Source organism: Hypanus sabinus, chromosome 5, assembly GCF_030144855.1.
Source record: "Hypanus sabinus isolate sHypSab1 chromosome 5, sHypSab1.hap1, whole genome shotgun sequence".
NCBI classification, from domain to species: domain Eukaryota; kingdom Metazoa; phylum Chordata; class Chondrichthyes; order Myliobatiformes; family Dasyatidae; genus Hypanus; species Hypanus sabinus.
Window position 1 is genome coordinate 95,977,500 of NC_082710.1, and position 23,458 is coordinate 96,000,957.

Genomic DNA, 23,458 nt, shown 5'->3' on the forward strand with positions numbered 1-23,458 from the left:
GGCGAATGGAAAATGATGTCTTTTCGCAGGAAAAGACATCATGAAGAATTTCAGAACAAGATAGGTAAGGCATAAACCAGGCAGACATTTTTTTTTAAAGGAGTGGTAGTGTGGCCTAAGCTAATATACCAGACACGACAAACAAAATAACATTTTATTTAAAGCAGTCAAGGCTAGTGGTAGCAAGTCTCAGAGCAGGATTCAAATAATAGCAATGAAAATTATACAAAGCACAAAAAAGAATTGAAAACATTAATATAGGTAGCAAAGCAAAGGAACAAGAAAGGATTGTATCTAAACTGAACTCAAAATCGGTTCTAAAAATAAAAAACCTTAATGATTCACTAGGAAAGAATGTGAGTCTAATAAAGACCCAAAGGAAAACATTCCTGAGATACATAAGACATGACTGAAGTACTTGATGGGTATTTTTCAAGCACTTTCACAGAATAAACTTTTTCAGGAACTGAGAAGAGTATGCTAACAGGAAATGAAGTTATAGGCAATAAAAAATAGTCTGAGAAGGTAAACTAAAAAAAAGTGGCTTCACCAAAAGTAATTTCCAATCCAAAAATAATGCCCCTGTCTTCACTTAAGGAATGAAGAAGAGCAAAGCAGTGGCATTGATCTCATAAACATGAGAAAATCTGCAGATTCTGGAGATCCAAAGCAACACACACAAAATGCTGGAGGAGCTCAGCAGGCCAGGCAGCATCTATGGAAAAGAGTAAACGGTGGACATTTTGAACCAAGACCTTTCTTCAGGACATTGACATTGATCTCAATTGTTAAATGCTCACTGGATGTAAATTTGATGCTATTCCATAAAGTAAGGAATGGGTGAAATTCCAGACCAATTAGTGTGACAATAATAGTAGGGGCTAAATTTCAATTATCAGGATCAAATTAAACTTTTTGATTGAGGAAGTCTTGAATAATCAAGGAGTCTCAGTTTCGCTTCTTTGGATGAAAACTGCACTTGATTAATTAATAAAGCTCCCTGCCAGTGACAACACAAGTAGATAATAATATAGGATTATGGAATACTTTCCTTCATCAGTTGGGATGCTCAGTATAAAAGTTGGGAAGTCATATTACAGCTGTACAAACTTTTTGTTGGAGTATATTTGGAGTACTTAGTGTGCAGTCCAGGGATGTGGAGGTTTTGGAGAGGGTGCAGGATTATTCCCAGATTCCCATATTAGAGGTTAACTAGCCAAATGAAGAGATTGGACAGTTCTCATGAGTGTTGGAGGCTAAAAGGTGAACTGATAGCATAGTCACGGTAGATAGTCAGAGCTTATTCTTTCCAGTACGCAATACTAGAGGGCATGGGTTTAAAGGTGAGAGAGAGAGAGAGAATGTTTAAAAGCAATTTACATAACAAGTTTTCTTCATACAGAGAGAGCTGGTACCTGAAGCATGATGTCAGCAGAAGAGGTGGAAGCAGATACTATAACAATGCCTGAACAAGATTCAGCAGTTCACATGGTTTTACAAAAGACATTTAACAAAGCACCATGCAGAAGGTTTATGAAGAAGATAGAACCCAACAATTAATTGGTATGAAGAATATAAAACTGGCTGTGGTAACTCTATGTGGATATTGATGTTATAAGCAGTGGTGTCTTCTTAAGTTTAGATTTGAGTTCTGCAATTCCCATAATAATTTAGAGCTGGATATAGGGAGTGATGCACCATCAATAACTCACACTGAGACGTAAGGCGAGATATCGGCTTTTATTGACTGGAAGAAGGAACCAGGAGTGAGTGTCTATCATACAATGTCCTGGAGACTGAGGCCGAGCGTCAGGCCTCAGACCTCCTTTATACAGGGGCCTGTGGGAGGAGCCACAGGAGCAGTCAGCAGGGGCGTGTCCTGACAGGCACATAGTTCACCACAGGGAGCAACAATAATGCTGGTCATATCAGTGACATCTTCATTTCATGAACAAATAAAGATAGAACTCACGTTTGCTGTTGTACCAGATGACACATTTTGCTAATGACATCCTTATGCAAGAACAGATATCTCATTCCTTAATGAGATTCAGATTGAGAATTGCTTCAGGCATTTGGCTGAGAGCATTTCCTTCCTGCTCTTCCTCATTACTCTTCCAACATCTTACCCTGCTCCACATACCCTCTGCCTCTTTTATACCATTTACTTATTCTCATTGTAACTTACAGTAACGTTTTAATGTCTTACACTGCAGTACTGCCACAAAACAAATTTCATGACATATGTCAATGATAATAAACCTGATTCTGATTCTACTCTCCCAGTCATTTTCAAAGGAAAATCCTGTTAATGAAGTTATGTAGAGTCCCAATTTCAGCAACTGCTGCAATGCTTCTTGAATAATCCTCAGCTTAAAACAACTAAAACACATTCTAGATACAGAAGATAAAATTACATCACCAGAAAAAAAACTCAAACTTCAGCTGATCTGAAACTGATGGATCTACCCTTTAAATAAAATTGGTGCTGTGGTCAATACTGGGGTCTCATCTGCTGTAATGGATATTCACCCATCGTGACTAGGAAGCAGTGTCAATAGCAAATGGCACCAATGGCATAAAATTAACCACCTGTGATTTCTGAGTTCATCAATTATGTTGTTAGGATATTTCTACTGGGCATCTGCTACATATGAAATAACAGTAACATTCCTATCTTGTCTGGGCTGACTTATCAAATAAATACACAAATACATCATTTAGGAGTGCAAAGGATTCCATAGCACCCAAAATTAGGAAGTACTGTATTAAAACACTATTCCTGATACATATGACATATTATGAAATATAACAATGAAATTTGAGTCCATGTACTTGAAATTTTAAAAGGTAGCAGAGGAAGCCCTGGTTTCTGAAAAAGCATATGGACATCTTGGGTTTAAAGAAGGAAGAACACAATGCATAGAATTAGAGAGCTACAGAGGTGTATAACACAGAAACAGGTCCTTTGGCACATCCTGTACGTATCTTTGGTTCAGCATTCAACACTGTGACCCCCTCCAAGCCGATTGGCAAATTTCGCCAGCTTGGTATCAGCTCATCCCTCTGCAATTAGACATTCTGACTAACAGACCCCAATCTGTTAAGTTAGACAATCTCTTCTCCTCCACTCTCACTCTGAACACTGGCGTGCCTCATGGCTGTGTGCTGAGCCCTCTTCTGTACTCCCTTTACACCTATGACTGACTTGATTATGGATCTAACTCCATAATCAAGTTCACAGACGTCACCACGGTGGTTGGCCTGATCAGAGGGGATGACGAGACAGCCTACGGGGTGAAGTCCAACACCTGGCAGCGTGGTGTGCCAACAACAACCTGGCCCTTAACACCCAAAAAACCAAGGAGATCATTGTGGACTTCAGACATGCTAGGAGCCACACTCATGTTCCCATCTACATCAATGGAGCTGTTGTGAAGCGTACATCAGGCTTCAAATTCCTTGGTGTCCACATTTCTGAGGATCTCACCTGGTCCCTGAACTCCTCCATCCTAATCAAAAAGGTGCAACAACATCTTTATTTCCTGTGGAGCATCAGGAACGCTCACCTCTGTCCCAGGATACTGACAGACTTTTACCGCTGTACCATTGCGAGCATACTCACCACTGCATCTCAGTGTGGTATGGCAATTGTCCCACATTGGACCACAAAGCACTCCAGCATGTGGTGAAAACTGCCCGGTGGATAATCGGCACCCTATTGCCGACCATTGAGAACATCTAGCACAAGCACTGCCTGGGCAGTGCGAAAAGCATTATTAAGGATGCATCTCACTCTAACCAAGGACTTTTACTCTCCTCACGTCCGGGAAGTGCTAGAGGAGCCTCCGCTCCCACACCAGCAAGCACAGGAAGGCTTCTTCCCTCAGGCTGTTGACCTGCCGAACCTCACATCACAGCACTAAGCAGTATTTCACCCACATTGGACTGTCTCCGTACTTTTATATTTGTGTGCTGTAGCACTTTTTATTCACAGTTATTTTGTAAATAACATTATTCTTTGCATTTCTCGTTAGATGCTAACTGTATTTCATTTGGCTTGGTATCTGTACTCAGCACAATGACAATAAAGTTGAATCTGATTTAATTCTTCTGGCTTCTCCCTGTAAACTTAATAATCAAGAACATATCAATTGCTGCTCCAACTATACCCAGAAGGATATGAGTTTTGAGGGAATTGTTGCAGAAAAAAATAATTCAATCTGGTGACTGTGGCCAAGCTAATGGCCGAGAGTTCAATGTCCTCAACAAACATAACTGTTGGCGAAAGGAGAAATTAGCTTTTCCACTCAGGATTTTCAGAACAGCTCCATCTGAAAAGGTGGTGTAAGTTGATTCCGTCAATACCTCTAAAAGGGCTTTGGGTGGAGACTGGTGAGGGGGGGGGGGGGGAAGTAATTGGATTACAGAACCAAAGGGAGAATGTTTGTGCAGGAATGGCAACTCAGCAGGGCCATGAAAGGTTGCAAAGCCTCCACCTGTGCCGGAGTTTCCATGATTGTGCGTTAAACCTCTCGCTGGAATAACTAACTTGCAATTTGGAGGAATACCTCAATGGATTACAATGAAACTGTAAATATTGCTAATAGCAAGTATTCTTATATTTCTCAAGGCACATACTGTATAAATAGTTATATTGGCTTCATAATTCTTAAACACTTTTGCCGATTATCATGTTTTTTTAGAGTCATATTTTGGAACAACAAAACCCTTCTTTATAGCTTTTATTAGTACCCTGTAGGCTCATTTCTCAGGCTATTAGAAAGAAATTTAGATAAAAAGTGGTTCAAATATAGTTTGAAGTTTCGACTCCAGCTGCATCATTATGTCTCAAATAACCTCCATCAATGACTGAACAAAGCAAGGAGACTAATTAAGCAGAACAACTCATTGGATTCAGTGAGATTGTCTTCTTCTGTGCACACATGACAAACAACGTAACCTTCGATGAGTTCACCCATGCATGAGCCTTCCTGAAATTCATTTCACTTTTATACAGCTTTCTGGTCAATGGATCCAGGAAAATGAAGAATTATTTTGTAATATTTTGCAGATTGTGTTACTACTGGCTCTCCTATTATTTACAGCAAAGCTTCACCAACATAAAATCTGTCAGTACTTCTGAAAGAAGACTAAGAATTTTTAATTCAACCTGCTGGTTCCTGAAATGCTATTCAGCTGTTTAATTGAAAATAAAATCTTCAGTATTATAAATAAAATATTTCAAATATACTGCATATTTATTGAAATAAGCTTAATTTTTGAGTTATTATATCCAGCAAAATATGACTTTCTGAACCAATACCTGGATTATATTTTATAAAGAATTGACTCTTTATATTTTGATGACTATTGAGAAATTTTCAAGCACTCCAGAATGAATCTTTTAATATTCAGGCATGATATCAGATATTTTCAATTGGCTGGCCAGGCATTAAACCTGGCATTGAGATTTTGCTGTGTGTCACAAAAACTATTTGTTTATAATTATCTTTGATTTGAAAGGAAAATAATACTAAGTGCTTTTTTTTTATAATGGATGACTAACCTGTGACACCAATATTACACTAAGGTATCAAACTCAAAATCTGCTTTAAAATTCCCAGGGCAGTGTTTCGATAATCCTGGAAGGAAATAAAGCCCAATTTACACAGAAGTGTTTTAACTGTTTTTTATTGGCTGTGGCCAAAGTAGAAGTAATTTTTGTTCATAACAGAGATAATATGGTGTAGTCTGAGAGGTAAGACATAACACAGTTAAATGGATTAGAGTGTAATAGCTATCAGAGGAGTATGGATAGATTTGGATTGTTTTTGCTGGGGTGTTGGATGCTCAAAGTTCAAAGTGCATGAGAGGAATAGATAGGGTAGATCAAGTTCCTTTCCCTGGCTAGAAATGTCAAACATGAGAGAGCAAAGGTTTAAGTTGAGAGGGGGGAAAGTTTAAGTGAAATATGCAGGACAAGTTTGTATTTCCACAGCAACACAAATAAAATGCTGCAGGAACTCAGCAGGTCAGGCAGCATCTATGGAAGTGAATGAACAGTCAATGTTTTGGATTGAGACCTTTCATCAGGATGGAAAGGAAGAGGGAAGGTGACAGAATAAAAAGGTGGGGGCGGGGAGGTGGAAGGTGCTGGCTGGAAAGTGATAGGTGAAGCCAGGACGGTGGGAAAGGTCAAGGGCTGGAAAAGAAACAATCTGCCAGGAGAGGAGAGTGGAGAAAGGGAAGGAAGACGAAACCTAGGGGAAAGCAATAGGCAGGTGAGAAGTGAAAGAAGTCATAGAGAAAGAAGTGTCAGACTGGGGAACAGAGGAAGGGAGGAGGGAATTTGTTCACTGGATGAAGAAGCTGTTATTCATGCCATCCAATTGGAGGGTACCCATACAGAATATAAGGAGTTGCTTGTCCACCCCGAGGGTGGCCTCATCCTGGCACAAAAGGAGGCCAAGGATTGACATGTTGGTCCCACAGAAAACCTGGGTGTCTGAAATGAACTGCTGGTAGTCATGTTGGAAGCATTGCATTTAAGAGGCATTTAGATACATGAACAAGAAGGGAATGCGGTAGAATTTAGACAGATGGGCTTAGTTACATTTGGTATCATGACCAGCAAAGCCATCAAGGGCCGAATGACCTGTTTCTGAGCTACATTGTTCTACATTTGCAAAATGTCTCTGCACATGGTTCCAAATGAATTTTACAATACTTAGGGCAGGAACAATGCCAGGATAGTGTTGAGAATCAGTTTGTAAGTTATCTGTCCAACCAGATATGGTATTACATCTAATTTCATTCTATCATAATTTCTTCTCTATTTTGAATGCTTAGGACGAATAGAAAATTAGTTAATATAAGAAAAACTTTTTGGTCATTTGCAAGTTCAGCATTCCTAAGTTATTAATGTTTTCATTCATTGCATAAAATGTAGACATATTTGGCTTATACATTTTGCTGAAACACTGAATATAAGCTTGGGTACTGGCATGAATTCATCATACAAATGCTGGAATTATTATTATTTTTGAAATGATGCATTATGTTCATTAGAAATTGTACCTTTCCATGTGTACAATATTATGGAAGTTGATCTGGTGAAAGAGGACATAAACTGACTTCCTAATGAAATAAGTATGGTTTGTTCTTTCCTGCATTTAATCCAAGCTGGAGGGATATATCAAAAGCTGATTTGAATAAGATTTCATAGGGCATACTTAGTAGCTGGTGTGTTGCAAAAAAAGAAGCCTTCATCTCCTTTCTGATGTTTGCAATCACATTGATGTTACATGGGCAGGTTTACTTTTGTATTATTTATACCCTTGAGCATTTTGAAGACAAGATCCAGACCCCTGTAATTAGTGAAATACTGGAGCTGAGTCAATGTTTCATTGCTACAACTTTTTATACAAAAATGTCTGTATTAATGGTACAATATTGTATATTTAAATATGTACCTAGAATGAACCAAATGATTTTAAAGCAGGGATATACTGTATGCCACCAATACTTTGATCCTCCACAAAATATCTTGCAAAATACCTAGGCATATATGCAAATAAAAAAAAAATTCTATTTGTGTTGCTTTTGATGTTAACATTGTTTTTTTTTCTTTCCCAGTGCATCTCAAATGAAATGTAGTACAGCAACTTTGGAGAGGGAAAATAACAAGACTGCAGTGAATATTTTTGCATATTTCGGTCCTTCTCCAGATAATGCAGCTTTTAAAATATAAAATGCTTGCCTCACAGACACAGACCTGGTTCAGAACAGTTAGCATTAGTTTCATCACTGAAATCACCGCAGTCATTATCCCCATCACAGATCCAGTGCTCAGGAACACAACGGCCATTGTCACATTTGAACTGTGCATCAGAACAGGAAGGAGAACAGCCCGCCTCATCACTGCCATCCCCACAGTCATCATCTGTAACAAAAATAACATAATTGAAATATCACATACAAAAAAACCAAAAACATCGATTGTAAAGTGTTCTTTAAAAATCCGACAGAGGTTTCACAGAAGCTAACATACTCCAAACTTGTCCAGGTTCATTTAAATTTCAATAGAAATGTAGTGTTAGCAAAATATTTGATTTTATATGATGCTGATATTATGTACTACCAGCAAAGTTTTATAAATTTGGATCATTGTGGGATTTCTAACAATATAGTGGGTGTCCAGAGTATAATTGATTAACTCAGCCAAGGTTCAAATATATGACCTCCTGGACTGTTCAAACTTCAAAGTAACTTTATTAACAAAGTACATATATGTCACCATATTCAACCCTGAGATTTATTTCCTTGCAGATGTACTGAACAAATCCATAATAGGATAATGACTTTAATTGAATCAATGGAAGACTGCACCAACTTGGGTGTTCAATCAGTGTGTAAAAGACAACAAACTGTGCAAATACAAAAAGAAAGAAATAATAATAATAATAAATAATAAACAATAAAGATCAAGAAAATGAGATGAAGAGAACTTGAAAGTCAGTCCATAGGTTGTGGCAACATTTCAATGACAGGGCAAGTGAAGCCTTTGGTTCAAGAGCCTGATGGTTGATGGGTAGTAACTATTCCTGAACCTGGTGCTGTGAGTCCTGGAGCTCCTGTATCTTCTTCCTGACGGCAGCAGCGAGAAGAGAGCATGTGATAACATAAGTCATCAGGGTACTAAAATTTCCAAGCAGAATCCACGTGATTCATGTTTTTTTTTGCTTTATCTTTTTACTTTAAAACCTGTTCTTTTTGGGATCAGCAGCAAGAAATGCAGTGGATGTCAGGATAGAGCTGCAGCAAAAACTCAACTGAATGCTACAGTAGGATTATAAATGGGAAATTGATTCCTTTTTATTTGTTATATTGTTGCACATCTCAGAAAAATAAAACAAGGGAGAAATATAATAAAAACCAGAGTGATGATAGAGTGGTTGATTATTTCAGTCTGATGATAAAAAAAAGTTTGGAGCAGTGCTGATATGGATAAAATCTCACTTCTGATGTATTATTTTGTAGAATTAATTAAACATGAAAATGCTACAAAATACCAATGGTATGAAAACCAACAATCCAAATTAATCTAAAGCTATGAGATGACAGGATAGGAAATGTGTTGCTCTTGCATCAAAAGGAACCTGGTATCATATGGTGTTCCTGGAAACATCAATGTCCAAAAATGGAAAAGGCTACAGAAGGTGATGGAAACAGCTCAGTTCATGACAGGCAAAGCCCTCTCCACAGCTGAGCACACTGACATGGATCACTGCCAGGAAAATAGCAGCATCCATCATCAAAGAACTGCACTGTTCAGGCTATGCCTTTTCTTGCTACTTCCATCAGAGCAGGAGGTATAAAAGCCTTAGGTTTCAATCCATCAGCTTGGGAAAAGTTATTACCCTGCAACCATCAGGCTCCTGAATGAATGTGGATAACTTCATTCACCACTACACTGAACTGATTCTATGACCGACAGACTCATTTTCAGTGACTCTTTACTACTCATGTTCTCAGTAATTGTTATTTGCAGAGTCTGTCTTCTTCTGCACATTTATGTTTCTTGACTTTGTTCATATATGGCTTTTCATAAAATTCCATTCCATTTCTATTTTTTTCCTGTGAATGCCTGCTAAAATCAGACTCAGAGTTGGGTATGACACCATTTACGTACTCGGATAGTAAATTTACTTTTAACCTTAAGCAGATTAGAGGGCATGTGCTGCTTGGAGAAACTGGACAGAAAGTGTCCAGTTGTTTTCTCTGGAGCAGCAGAGGCTGATGGGACATTTGATGGAAGTGTATAAGATTATAAAAGCAAAGTAGACAGTCAGTATCTTCTTTTCCAGGGTTATGCTTTCTAACACCAGAGGCCATGCATCTGGGACAATCAAAAGAGATGTGTGGGACAGGGTTTTTTTTTATTATTATGCAGAGAGAGTAGTATTTGCTGGAACGTGCTCCCTGGGGTGGTGTTGGAGGCAAGTATGATAAAAGTGTAAAGCTGTTCAAGAAGTTTTTTTGAAAGGTACATGAATGTGCAGAATGTTGAAGGATGTGGACAGAAGGGATTAGTTTAGCTGAGTTGAGTAGCTGCAGTGAAGTGTGTGAAGCAACAGGGAAAGGAAACATTAATTGGGCATTTTGGTTCAGGAGGCAGCTTCACTGCCTGGAATAAATATTTTAGAACTGACAGTGATCAAGGAGGCTGTGGGTGAGTGCCAGGTACGGGCAGGGAAAACAGTATGACAGAAGTGTGCAACTTAAAAGAAGATTTATTTATTTATTTATTTGTTTGTTAGTTTGTTTGTTTGTTTGTTTGTTTGTTTGTTTATTTATTTATGTGTGTGCTTATTTAGAGATGATAGGTTCAAGTTCAAGCTTGTTGTCATTTCAACTGTATACACGCATTCAGCTGAATGGAACAACACTGCTCCAGACCAAGGTGCAGAACACACATAGAACACATGAAGTAATATTGTCAGACAAATAAATTAACAAATAATAAGGTACATTTACATGTTAAAAAATAAACTGTGTAACAGTATCACACAACTGGCACTTTATCCTGTATGTGGTGAGAACTGGTTGGTTGCAGTGACTTCAGTGGTCTCATGTCCTGGGGGAAGAAGCTGTTTCCCAGCCTAGCTATACTCTAATGCTACGGTACATCCTTCCTGCTGGGGAAGGGGGGGGGGGGCTGTCAAAGAGATTGTTGGAGGATGGAAGGGGTCATTGACAATGCTTAGGGCCCTGCTTATGCAGTGCTCCTGATAAGTATATCAGGTGGGTGGAAGGGAGAGCCCGATGATCCACTCAGCAGGACTCAATCCTTTGTAGGTTCTTGTGGGCAAATGCCCTTGCAATTCCCATACCAGAAGATGATGCAGCTCGTCAGGACCATCTCAGTGGTGCTCCTGTTAACATTGGTTAGAATAGGGGAAGGGATGGGGTGCCTCTTTATTTTCAATCTCCTCAGGAGGTGGAGATGCTTCTGTACTTTCCTGACTTAAGAGGTGGTGTTGAGAGACCAGGTAAGGTTGTCCATTATGTGTACTCCCAGAAACTTGGTGCTCCAAACTGTCCCCATAGAGGAGCCACTTATATGCAGAGAGGAACTATCAGCCTGCTCCTTCTTAAAGTATGATAACAGGATCCTCTGACACAACAAGCCGCCACTGCCCATTTGCACCAAGGTGACTAATTAGCCTACTAACCTGTATGCCTTTGGAATATGGGGGGAAACCTGTGCACATGGTGCAAATTCACATGATTATGGGGAGAAAAGAGGAACTCCTTACAGATAATGGCAGATTTGAAGCTGAATCCCTGGCCCTTTACTAGAATTACACTAACCACTGTGTTACTGTGTCACAAATGCAGACGATGAAGGCAACTGAGAACAGAAATGAAAAGAACAGAAAAGCTTAGGAAAAGGCCCTTCACCTCACAAAGTTGTGCTGGACTAAAAGTCCAGCTAAACTAATCCCTTCTATCTACACAAAGTCCATACCATTCCATTTCTGGAACATTCATGTGCCTGACTCAGGGTTTTCTGAATGCTTCAATCATATATGGCTCCACACTCATTCTTGGCCCGTACTACTCACTGTACAAAATATTTGCCCCACACATCTTCATTGAACTTATCCCCTCTCACCTGAAATGCACACCCTCTGACATTAGACATTGGGGAAAAGATAATGGCTGTCTCCTTAAAGTTGGGAGAGTGAAACATAGAAATTTACAACACATTACAGGCTCTTCAGCCCACAATGTTGTGCCAACCATGCAACCTATTCTTGAAACTGCCTAGAATTTCCCTAGTGCATAGTCCTCTATTTTTCTAAGCTCTATGTACCTATCTAAGAGTCTCTTAAAAGACTCTATTTTATCCGCGACTTAGCACCGTTGCTGGCAGTGCATTCCACACACCCACCACTGTCTAAAAATCTTAACTCTGACATTCCCCTTATACCTAATTCTAAGCACTTTAAAATGATGTCCCCTCATGGTAACCATTTCAGCCCTGGGAAAAAGCTTCTGGCTATGCACACGATCAATGCCTCTCATCATCTTTATACCCCTAACAGACACCTCTCATTGTCCGTCACTCCAAGGAGAAAAGACCAAGTTCACTCAATCTATTCTCATAAGGCACACTCTCCAATCCAGGCAAAATCCTTGTAAATCTCCTCTGCACTCTCTCTATAGTATCCACACACCTCATGTAGTGAGGTGACCAGAACTGAACAGGAACAAAAAAGAAAATAGTTGTAGTAGATAAAAAATATTGTCAGGGGCATCCATACTATCCTTTGCAACTAGTATCAAGAGTTTCAAAGACTATATTATTTGCCCAGTGACAGGCTGAGGGACATCTTGTATGGACCAGATAACAGAATGGGAGGTCAAGGATACCACTATGCTCCTCATAGGTACTAATAACATAAGATATAAAAAGTGTTCTGCTGAGAGTTTGAGCAGCTAGGGATGAAATTAAAGAGCAATTCAGCAAAAGTAATAAATACTGGATTATTATCTGGGCTCTTGGCAAACTCGCACAGATTTGCAACATCTAGGCAATTGGTGTAGGTGTAATGGAAAAATAGATTTTAATTTGAGAGGAAGTAGCTTCCTTACGAGAGATGGAGAGAACTGTTTTGTTGAGATTGGCCCTATCTGAATCATGCTATGACAGTAGAGAGGGAAAGGGAGAGAACAGAGGGAGAGTAATGAGAGAAAAATGTGATCACAGTAATGGTTCTAGTACTAAGGTTAGGGTCGAAGATTATGGAGGAGGGAAATCCAGAATATTAAAGAAAAAAATGGAGGGAACTCAGAAAACTGAATCAGCATCATCATAATGTGCTACATATGATGTGCGAGATCATGGTCTATCCATAACCATGACAGTTCTTAGCAATTTCTTTTCTATAGAAGTGGTTTGCAATTGCTTTCTTCTGGGCAATGTCTTTTCAAGACAGGTGACCCCAGCCTTTATCAATACTTTTCAGAGATTGTCAGTGGTTGCATAAGCAGGACTTGTGATATACACCAGCTGTTCATATGACTATTCACCACCTGTTCCCATGGCTTAATGTGACTCTGATCCGAAGGGTGGGGGGTGGTGAGGTGGCGCAGCTAAGCAGGTGCCTTACCTTGTCCAAGGATGACTTGCAGGCTGGCAGAGGGAAGTATTGCCTTACATCTCCTTTGGTAGAGATGTAGATTCACCCCACCACCCAAATAGGATACAGAGGATACAGATACACAAATTCTATAGTGACAGACAGAGCATAATAGCAAAAGGTTGGACTAACAACAGAGTCAAAGTAAGAAAAACATTGGTAATAAGATAAATCAAACATAATATAGAAATTGTTGACATATTAGCATGCCCAAAAGTGTTAAAAAGACAAACCTAAGCGTCATTATAGGGTAGATGTGATTCAATATTTAGGAAGAATGGGCAAAAAGGAAAAACAGGTAAGAAGGTGTTGGCTGTAAGAAATTAAAATGAAGAAGCAGCATGAAAATATATTGGCACAGTAACTTGAGGTGTAGGATCAGTCAGCATGGAGTCAAGAAGTACCAGTGGGTGAAAGCATTCATAGGATTGATTTGTACACCTACAAATAATATTAGGGACAGCATCACACTGGAAGATTGAAAATGAGTGTCAGAAGGGTTGTACAATTAAAAAAAATTACCTTAATCAACCTCATATGGACTGACCAAAGAAATATGCAATTAAACTATGGAATATGGAGCAGAATGAAGGGCTTACGACTTATGGACCATTGGGTCCTCTTCCACTGAAGGTGGGGCTTACACAAATAAGACAGTCAGTACCTGAACTGCAGGAAAACAAATGATCATTGCTGGCTGGTTTTCCACTAATAAAATTTAAACCAGAGAGGCTGGGGATGTGAACCACAGCAGCAAGGTAACAGGTGTTAGGGTTGGGGGCAAAAAACATGGTATGACTTCCTGTCATAGAAGAGAAACTCAACAAGCTGCAGGCTTAAGAACATGATGTGATTGATGGACTGAAATATGTTGTTCAATGCTATCATGGGTAAGAATATTGAACTTGGAGCTAGGATCAGTATTATAAAATTACAATTTTGTTGTTATTACAGAGATCTGATTACATAAAGGACAGGACTGACAGCTTAATGTTCCCGAGGTTTGATGTTTTAGATGAGGGGGTTGGATGTAAAAAAAAGTTTGAGTGATTGCATTACTGAAAAGAGAAAATTTTACAGCAGCACTTGAGGAGAGCAAATTGGGGGGCTCTCCACAAGGGCAATTTGGGTGGGACACTTAGATAAGAAAGATGCAGTTATATTGATGGGATTATACTATAGCATCCCACCTCCCCCCCACCTCACCCCTCCACACACATACAATATACACTGACAGGTGGAGAAACAGATATGTAGACACTTTTCAAATGGGCCAGAAACAACAGAGTTGTCATAGTGGGGAACTTTAACTTCCTGGAGTATTGATGGCAAATTCCGTACTATAAGAAGGTGAGATGAGGGATAATTTCTTCTGTGCCTCCAAATGGGGCTCTGGATACAGTGTGTGGAGAGGGTAGCTGGAGGAGGAAACCTAATGGGATTGTTTTGGGGCTAGGCCAACTGACCTGATTGCAGGTGAATATTTTGAGAATGGCCATTATGTTTCAAGATTCTTGTGTGTAAGGATAAAATTGGACCTTGCGGAAAGGTAGTAAATTGGGAGCCAGGAAAAGGAGGATAGGATAAGATGGGAGATAAGAGGCACTGACTGGTACCAGCTGATGCTGGGCAAAATGAAGTCTAATATATGGAGTTGTTATACGACCAGCTGATCAGAGTTTGGAATCTTGCATGCTCCAATAAGTAATAAGGAAAAGGATGGTGAGGTAAAGGAAGCTCAAGAGGTCCTAAATTTTGTCAGGAAGAAAACGCATACATAAGATTTAGCTGGCCAGAATCAGACTGGGCCCTTACAGAATAAAGAAAGTGATCAAGTTTTCAATCAAGTAATTAGGAAGGCCAAAGGGACCATGAAGCGTCCTTGGAAAGCAGGATTAAGGAGAATCCCGAGGCATTTTACTTATATTAAGAAAAAGAAGATAACTGAAGAAAGAATAGGTCTAACCATAAATAAGAGAAAATCTGCAGATGCTGAAACTCCAAGGAACACACACAAGATGCTGGAGGAACTCAGCAGGTCAGGCAGCATCTATGGAAAGGAGTCCAGTCATCGTTTCAGGCCAAGGCCCTTCATCTCGAGTCTTCTGAAGGGTCTCAGCCCAAAATGTCAACTGTACTCTTCCATAAATGCTGACTGGCCTGCTGAGATCCTCCAATATTTTGTGTGTGTTGAAAGAATAGGTCCATTCAAGGACAGAGAAGGAAATTTCTGCTTGGAGTCAGAACAAGTGGCTGAGGTACTAAGTGAGTGCTTTGTGTCAGTATTTTCTAATGAGAAGGATTAGGAGGATATTCAAGGATGAGGGGTTTGCAAATGTGCTGGGACAGTTCGAGATTAACAAGGAAATGTTTTGTCTTCTGAAAAGCATTCATGTGTATAAGTCCTCAGGGCCTGATGGCATGTGTCCCAAACAATTGAAAGAGACAAGTGAGGAAGTTGCTGGGACTTCGACATAGATTTTTGTGTCCTCACTAGCAACAGGTCAACTCACAGAGGACTGGAGACTAGTAAACAAAGGTAAACCAGGTAATTATAATTATGAGCCAGTGAGCACAGCAGTGGGAGGGAAGGTACTGGAGAGGATACCTAGAGACAGAATTCATGCATATTTGGAAAGGCGAGACTTGCTTAGGGACAGTCAGATTGGATTTGTGCTGGCCTGGTCATGCTTTCTCAAGTTGATTGAGTTTTTTGAGAAGGTGATAAAAGAGCTTGATGAAGGTATCTACATGGACTTTAGTAAGGTATTTGATGAGGTCTTTCATGACAGGTTGATTCACAAGATAAAAGTGTGTGGGATCCAGGGTGAATTACAAATTTGGATTCACAACCAGTAAAATGGTAGAAGGCTCATTTAATTCTCTCTGAAATGTTTTGGCTTTAATTTTACACATGTGACCTCACAATTGATTTCCCCATTACAGGAAATAATTTTCCTTTATGTACTCAGAAACTGCCTTTTGAACTTTTCAAAATTAAATTCACCCATTATCTTCTAATCACAAATGAATGCCAGCCAAGTACTTGTCCTTGCCTGGATAGGCAATATGTCTTTACAGATGAGAAGTCATGCCTTACAAATTTGTATGAGATTTTTTAAGAGATGATGAAGAGCAGTGATGGGGCACGGCAGTAGATCTATTGACATGGACTTCAGCAACGCTTTTTTCAAGAAATTACATGGTAGGCTAGTCGGAAGGTTAGATCACTTGCTGAGGTGAAATAGCCAGTTTGATACAAAATTTACTTGGTGGTAGTACCAAAGTTTGTAGTTGAGGGTTGTTTATCGGATACGTTAATAATTAGGATGAGAATGTAGATGGCATGTTTGATAAGTTATCAGATGACATCACAACTAGTGGTATAGTGGACAATGAAGGAGGTTATCTGAAATTGCAGATAGAATTTAACATGGACAAGAGCGAGATGTTGCATTTTAGTAAGTTAAACTAGGGCAATACTTGCACAGTAAATTGTAGGGTCCTGGAGAGTGCAACAAAACAGAAAAATCTCAGGGTACAAATACGTAATTCCTTGAAAGTAGTGACACAGATAGACAAACTGGAGCAGAAGGTGTATAGTATACTTGCCTTCATCTGTCATGGCATAGAGTAAACATGCTGAGTTTTCATGTAACAAATTATGTTAGTGAGACTGCTTTTGAAATACTGTTTGCATTTCTGGTCAACTAGCTATAAGAAGGATCTCATTTAGCAGGATTCCAGTCATTCACAAGGTTGCTGCTGAAATTGGAAGGCTTAAGTTATTAGGACAGACTGCACAAACTGGACTCGTTTCCTCTGGAGTGCAGGAGCCTGAGGGGTAACTTCATTAAAACATTTAAAATAATGAAGGACATAGATAGAAACAAATAAACATAGAAACCCTATAGCACAATACAAGCCCTTTGGCTCACGAGCCGTGACAAACATGTAGTAATTGTAGAAATTACCTAGGGTTACACATAGATTTTTCTAAGTTCCGTGTACCTATCCAGTAGTCTCTTAAAAGTCCCTATTGTATAAGCTTCCACCACTGTCGCCGGCAGCCCATTCCATGCACTCACCAACCTCTATGTAAAAAACTTGCCTCTGACATCACCTCTGTACTTACTTTCAAGCATCTTAAAATTGTGCCCTCTTGTGTTAGCCATTTCAGCCCTGGGAAAAAGCCTCTGTTTAGCCACACCATCAATGCCTCTCATCATGTTTTACACCTCTATCAGGTCACCATTCAACCTCCATTGCTCCAAGGAGAAAAGGTCAAATTCACTCAACCTGTTTTCATAAGGCATGCTCCCGAATCCAGGCAACGTCCTTGTAAATTTCCACTGCCCCCTTTCTATAGTTTCCACTTCCTTCCTGTAGAGAGGTGACCAGAACTGAGCACAGAACTCCAAGTGGGGTCTGACCAGGGTCCTATAAGTCTGTAACATTACTTCTTGGCTCTTAAACTAAATCCCACAGTTGATGAAGACCAATGCACAGTTTGCCTTCTTAACCACAGAGTCAACCTGCGCAGCAGCTTTGAGTGACTATTGCACTTGGATCCCAAGATCCCTCTTATCCTCTACACTGCCAAGAGTCTTACCATTAATACCATATTCTGCCATCATATTTGACCTACCAAAATGAACCACCTCAGACTTATCTGGGTTGAATTCCATCTGCCACTTCTCAGCACAGTTTTGCTTTCAATGTCCTGCTGTAACCTCTGACAGCCCTTCACACTATCCACAACACCCCAAAATTTTGGGACATCAGCAAATTTACTAACCCATCCCTCCACTTCCTCATCTAGCTGATTTATAAAAATCACAAAGAGTAGGGGTGCCAGAACAGATCCCTGAGGCACACCACTGGTCACTGACCTCCATGCTGAATATGACCCATCTACAACCACTCTTTGCCTTCTGTGGGCGAGCTAATTCTCAATCCACAAAGCAATGTCCCTTTGGATCACATGCCTCCTTACTTTCTCTATAAGCCTTACATGGGGAACTTTATCAGATGCCTTGCTGAAATCCATATATACTACATACACTGCACTACCTTCATCAAAGTGTTTAGTCACATCCTCAAGATATTCAATCAGGCTCGTAAGGCATGACCTGCCCTTGACAAAGCCATGCTGACTATTCCTAATCACATTGTGCCTCTCCAAATGTTCATAGTCTATAATTTCCTGGGTTATCTCTACTCTCTTTCTTGAATAAAGGAACAATATCTGCAAACTTCCAATCCTCCGGAACCTCTCCCATACTCATTAATGATGCAAAGATCTTTCCCAGAGGATCAGCAGTCTCCTCCCTTGCCTCCCACAGTAGGCTGAGGTATATCTCATCTGGTCTCAGTGATGCTTTCCGAAACCGAAACTCAAACTAAATAAGTATCAGAAAGAATTTATAAAAATTGCACTGGCAGTAGCCAAAAAAGCTATTGCAGTTACTTGGAAATCGGATTCACATTTAAGTATAGATTCTTGGAAGAAAGAAATCTATGGTTGTATTCCATTAGAAAAAATTACTTATAATTTAAGAGATAAATATGAAACATTTTTGAAAATTTGGAGCCCTTATTTACAAAAGACAGGATTAAATATATAGATGCTTTTAAGATGAAACAATTGGTTACTAGGGGAAAGAAATAAATATACATATTAAAATTATTACGAACTCCATGGAGCATGTGGAGATCTTCCAACCACCAGGCATTCTTTCTTTCTTTCTTTCTTTCTTTCTTTTTTTTCTAAGGGGTAGTTAGGGGGGAGGGGTTAAGGGGAGGGGGTATGGGTTATATACATTGTTTTTTTTCATACTTTGTAATCATTTAAAAATGCAATAAAAAATTATTTAAAAAAAAAAAAAAAGTGATGCTTTCCAGAAGCTCCAGCACATCCTATTTCTTAATTTCTATATGCTCAAGCTTTTCAGTCCGCTGCAAGTCATCACTACAATTATCAAGGTCCTTTAATGTAGTGAATACTGATGCAATGTATTCATTAAGTACCTCCGCTATCTCCTCTGGTTCCGTACACACTTTTCCACTGTCATACTTGATTGGTCTTATTCTCTCACATCTTATCCTATTGTTCTTCAAATATTTGTGAATGCTTTGGGGTTTTCCTTAATCCTGTCTGTCAAGGCATTCTCATGACCCCTTCTGGCTCTCCTAATTTCATTCTTAAGCTCCTTCCTGCTAGCCTTATGATTTTATAGTCCTCTATCATTACCTAGATTTTTGAACCTTTCACAAGCTTTTCAACAGCCTTTGTACACCACAGTTCCTGTACCCTACCATCCTTTCCATGTCTCACTGGAACGTACCTATGCAGAACATTACGAAAATATCCCCTGAACACTTGCCATATTTCTGCCATACATTTCCCTGAGAACATCTGTTCCCAATTTATGCTTTCAATTTCCTGCCTGATAACTTCATACTTCCCCTTACTCCAATTAAACACTTACCTAACTTGTCTGTTCCTATCCCTCTCCTATGCTATGGTAAAGGAGTTAGAATTGTGATCACTATTTCCAAAATGCTCTCCTACTGAGAGACCTGACACCTGACCAAGTTCATTACCTAATACCACATCAAGTACCACTTCTCCTCTTGTAGGTTTATCTACATATTGTGTCAGGAAACCTTCCTGAGCACACCTAACAGACTCCACCCCATCTATAACCGTTTCCCTAAGAAGATGCAAATCAATATTTGGTAAATTAAAATCTCCCACACAATGACTCTGTTGTTATTACACCTTTCCAGAATCTGTCTTCCTATCTGTTCCTCAATGTCCCTGTTACTACTGGGAGGTCTATAGAATTATTGACTCCTTCCTGTTCCTAACTTCCACCGACAGAAACTCAGTAGACAATCCCTCCATGACTTCCTCCATTTCTGCAGCCGTGATGCTATCTCTGATCAACAGTGCCATGCTCCACCTCTTTTACCTGCATCCCTGTCCTTTCTGAAACATCTAAAGTCTGGCACGCTAAGTAACCATTCCTGCCCCTGAACCATCCAAGTCTCTGTAATGGCCACAACATCATAGCTCCATGTACTGATCCACGCTCTAGGTTCATCTGCTTTGTTCATGATGCTTCTTGCATTAAAATTGACACATCTCAAACTATCAGTTTGAGTGCATTCCTTCTGAATTAATTGTCTATCCTCGCTCTTACACTGCCTCCAAGCTTTCTCTATTTGTGAGCCAGCCATATCTTCTTCTGTCTCTTCGGCCCAGTTCCCACTCCCCAGCAATTCTAATTATACTGTCCCAACAAACTTAGTAAACCTCTCTGCCAGGATATTGGTCTCCCTGGGATTCAAGTGCAACCTGTCCTTTTTGTACAGGTCACTCCTGCCACAAAATAGGTCCCAATGATCCAGAAATCTGAATCCCTGCTCCCTGCTCCAATCCCTCAGCCATGCATTTATCCTCCACCTCACTCTACTCTTGTACTCACCGTCTTGTGGCACAGGCAGTAATCCCGAGATTACTTTCCTTGAAGTCCTGCATCTCAGCTTCTTTCGTGAGTCCCTGTAGTCTGTTTTCAGGACCTCCTCCTTTTTCCTGCCTATGTCGTTGGTGTCAATGTGTGTCACAACCTCTGGCTGTTCACCTTCTCATTTCAGGATATAGTGGATGCGATCAAAAACATCCTGGACCCTGGCACCTGGGAGGCAAACTACCATCCATGCTTCTTTCCTGCGTCCACAGAATTGCCTGCTGACCCCCTAACTATAGAGTCCCCTATCACTACTGCCATCCTCTTCCTTTCTCTACTCTCCCTAGCCACAAGGCCAGACTGTGCCAGAGGCACAGCCACTGTTGCTTTCCCCAAGCAGATCATTCCCCACCCCCACAACAGTACTCAAACAGGAGTACTTATAGTTAAGGGGGACAGCCACAGGGGTACTCTCTAGTATCTGACTCTTGCCCTTCCCTCTCCTGACTGTTACCCACTTGTCTGTCTCCAGAGGCCCCGGTGTGACTACTTGCCTATAGCTCCTCTCTATCACCTCTTCGTTTTCCCTGACCAGCTGAAGGTCATCGATCTGCAGCTCCAGTTCCCTAACGCTGTCCCTAAGGAGCTGCAACTCAATGTACTTGATGCAGATGTGGCCTTCCAGGAAGCTGGGATAAGGTAAGGTGAATATTCTCAGTAGTTTTTATTACTCAGAGTAGAGAAGATAGGGGGAGAATATTTAAAGAAGGCTTGAGAGCAAATTGTCCCCACACACCATCAAGCTGCAAGAGTAAGTGGTAGAGGTGGGCTCAATTATAATGTTATTTCGATAATTACATGGAATGGAAAAATTTGTGGTATACATGCCAAACTCGGAAAATGGGACAAGGCCAGAAGCACCATGGTGGTAGAGAGGCTTTGGACTAATGGCCTGGTTTCCATGTTGAAATGTTCTATGATTATATGGAATCTGTTCTCACAATGTATCCCTCAATCCCTTAACAACTACCATTTATTACTATGCAGTGGATGCAAAAACATTTTAAAATTGTCTTGTCCACCATTTCACAAGTGATATAACCAAAGATAAAATGTTTTAAATTTTGTTATTATACCAAATTCGCTGCATGCACTCTTGATAAGGAAGCACCATCTTAAATAACAATACTTATCTGAGAAAAATATGTGGATGGAGATTTAGACTTTAAGAAAAAGATATAATGCATAAAAAAGAATTTTGTTTTTAAAGGTTCCGTTGTATGAACCTGGTGACAAATCATCGGTAATGCCTTTCTGTTACCTGAATCACAGCGCCATTTAATTGTGATGCATCTTCCGTTGTTACACGTGAACTGCAATAATGGAGTGCAGGTAGGAAATGCTGTTCAACAGAAAAACATAAAGTTAAATTGATGATTTTGTGTGTTCTAAATAGAATTATGTATCTTGTACAACTCTATCAGGCGCTTGAAATAACCACTGTTTTTTTTCCATTTCTTGTTTGTGCTTTTTAAAACAACTCATTTCTTGTTAGCAATTTATTTTCAAACATACACATGGCAAAGTAAATTTCTCTGGAATGGGAGTACTACAGGATTTTTTCTGATTAAATATGAATGATATTTGAGGCTGAGTTTACTGCCTTTGGCTCTATTTGACATGGAATGCTTACAACCTAAAAATCACATTTTTCTTTCATTCTATGTGACATATGCAGAATAAGTTTCCTTTCAGCAACAAGTGTCACTATTCAAGAGCTTCTAGGATTGACATATTCTGGAAAGAACAAATTTGCATTTACATCATACGCTCAGGGTGTTACCAACGTATTTGACAATTATGCTTTTTTTTTGAACCACAGTCATCGGTTATGCTGGCAGATATGATGGTCTATTTATTCCATGGAAAAGTTCAAAAAAGAGTTAAATACATTTTTTATATGTAGCGGCATTGGTTAAAGGCTAAATGCCACATAGGGCAATTCATTACTTTTCATATAGAGCTCTGGGAATCCTCAAAACGATTCAATTGGACTGACTGAAACAAGACTAGCAGATCCCCAAAAGTTCTTGCTCAATGTCATGACATGTTCAAACCGCTTTGGGACAGGCTGATGGGTTTGAGGTTTAAAATGAAAGTATACTAATCACTTCAATTGATCATTGGACTGGATTTTTAATTGTTACAAATTTTTAAAAAGTATTATGAAAAAAATGATCTCTAACTACTGTATAGTAACTTCAATAATATTAAATATGTATCATAATTAAGAAGTAATTATGTACTAAGTAGTTGAGCATAATTACTTCATGCTATCTATTGCCTCTAGAAAACCTGATAACCAGGTTTGTTCAGCTGACCAGGCTTTAATTCAGTTTAAAATTCCTTACTTTAATTCATTTTGATCAATCAACTGCAAAGCTGAAACTGCATTGATTGCACAAAAACATTGCACCTCATCATATGTGTGTTAAGAGCTAGAATAACCATTCACCACATATTCTTTTCCACTTTAAAAACTCTCCGACACTGGTTCTGTCATGATTGGACACAATGGACAACTTCCACTTATACATAGCTGTGTAACATAATAGCAGGACTATACTACCACTGCTAATACAGTAGCAATCTAAATAGAAGCTACCTCTTTATGAAAATGTAATATATATTTACCAGCTTATTTGGCATAATGAAAACAGAAAACCTTCCCCTAAAATAGTTTATATATTAGCTGCTGAAAAGGCATTTTTC

General features: G+C 39.5%; 1 protein-coding gene across 1 annotated transcript in view; it reads right to left on the reverse strand.

Annotated features, from left to right (window-relative positions):
* LOC132394768 (low-density lipoprotein receptor-related protein 1-like) overlaps window positions 1-23,458 on the reverse strand; it is a 1,611,265-nt gene that overhangs the window by 704,505 nt on the left and 883,302 nt on the right. The window contains exons 20-21 of the mRNA XM_059971176.1: window positions 22,008-22,088; window positions 7,778-7,945 (exon numbers count right to left, since the gene is read on the reverse strand). Of these exons, the coding sequence (XP_059827159.1) occupies window positions 7,778-7,945; window positions 22,008-22,088 (249 nt within the window). The remainder of the gene's footprint in view (window positions 1-7,777; window positions 7,946-22,007; window positions 22,089-23,458) is intronic.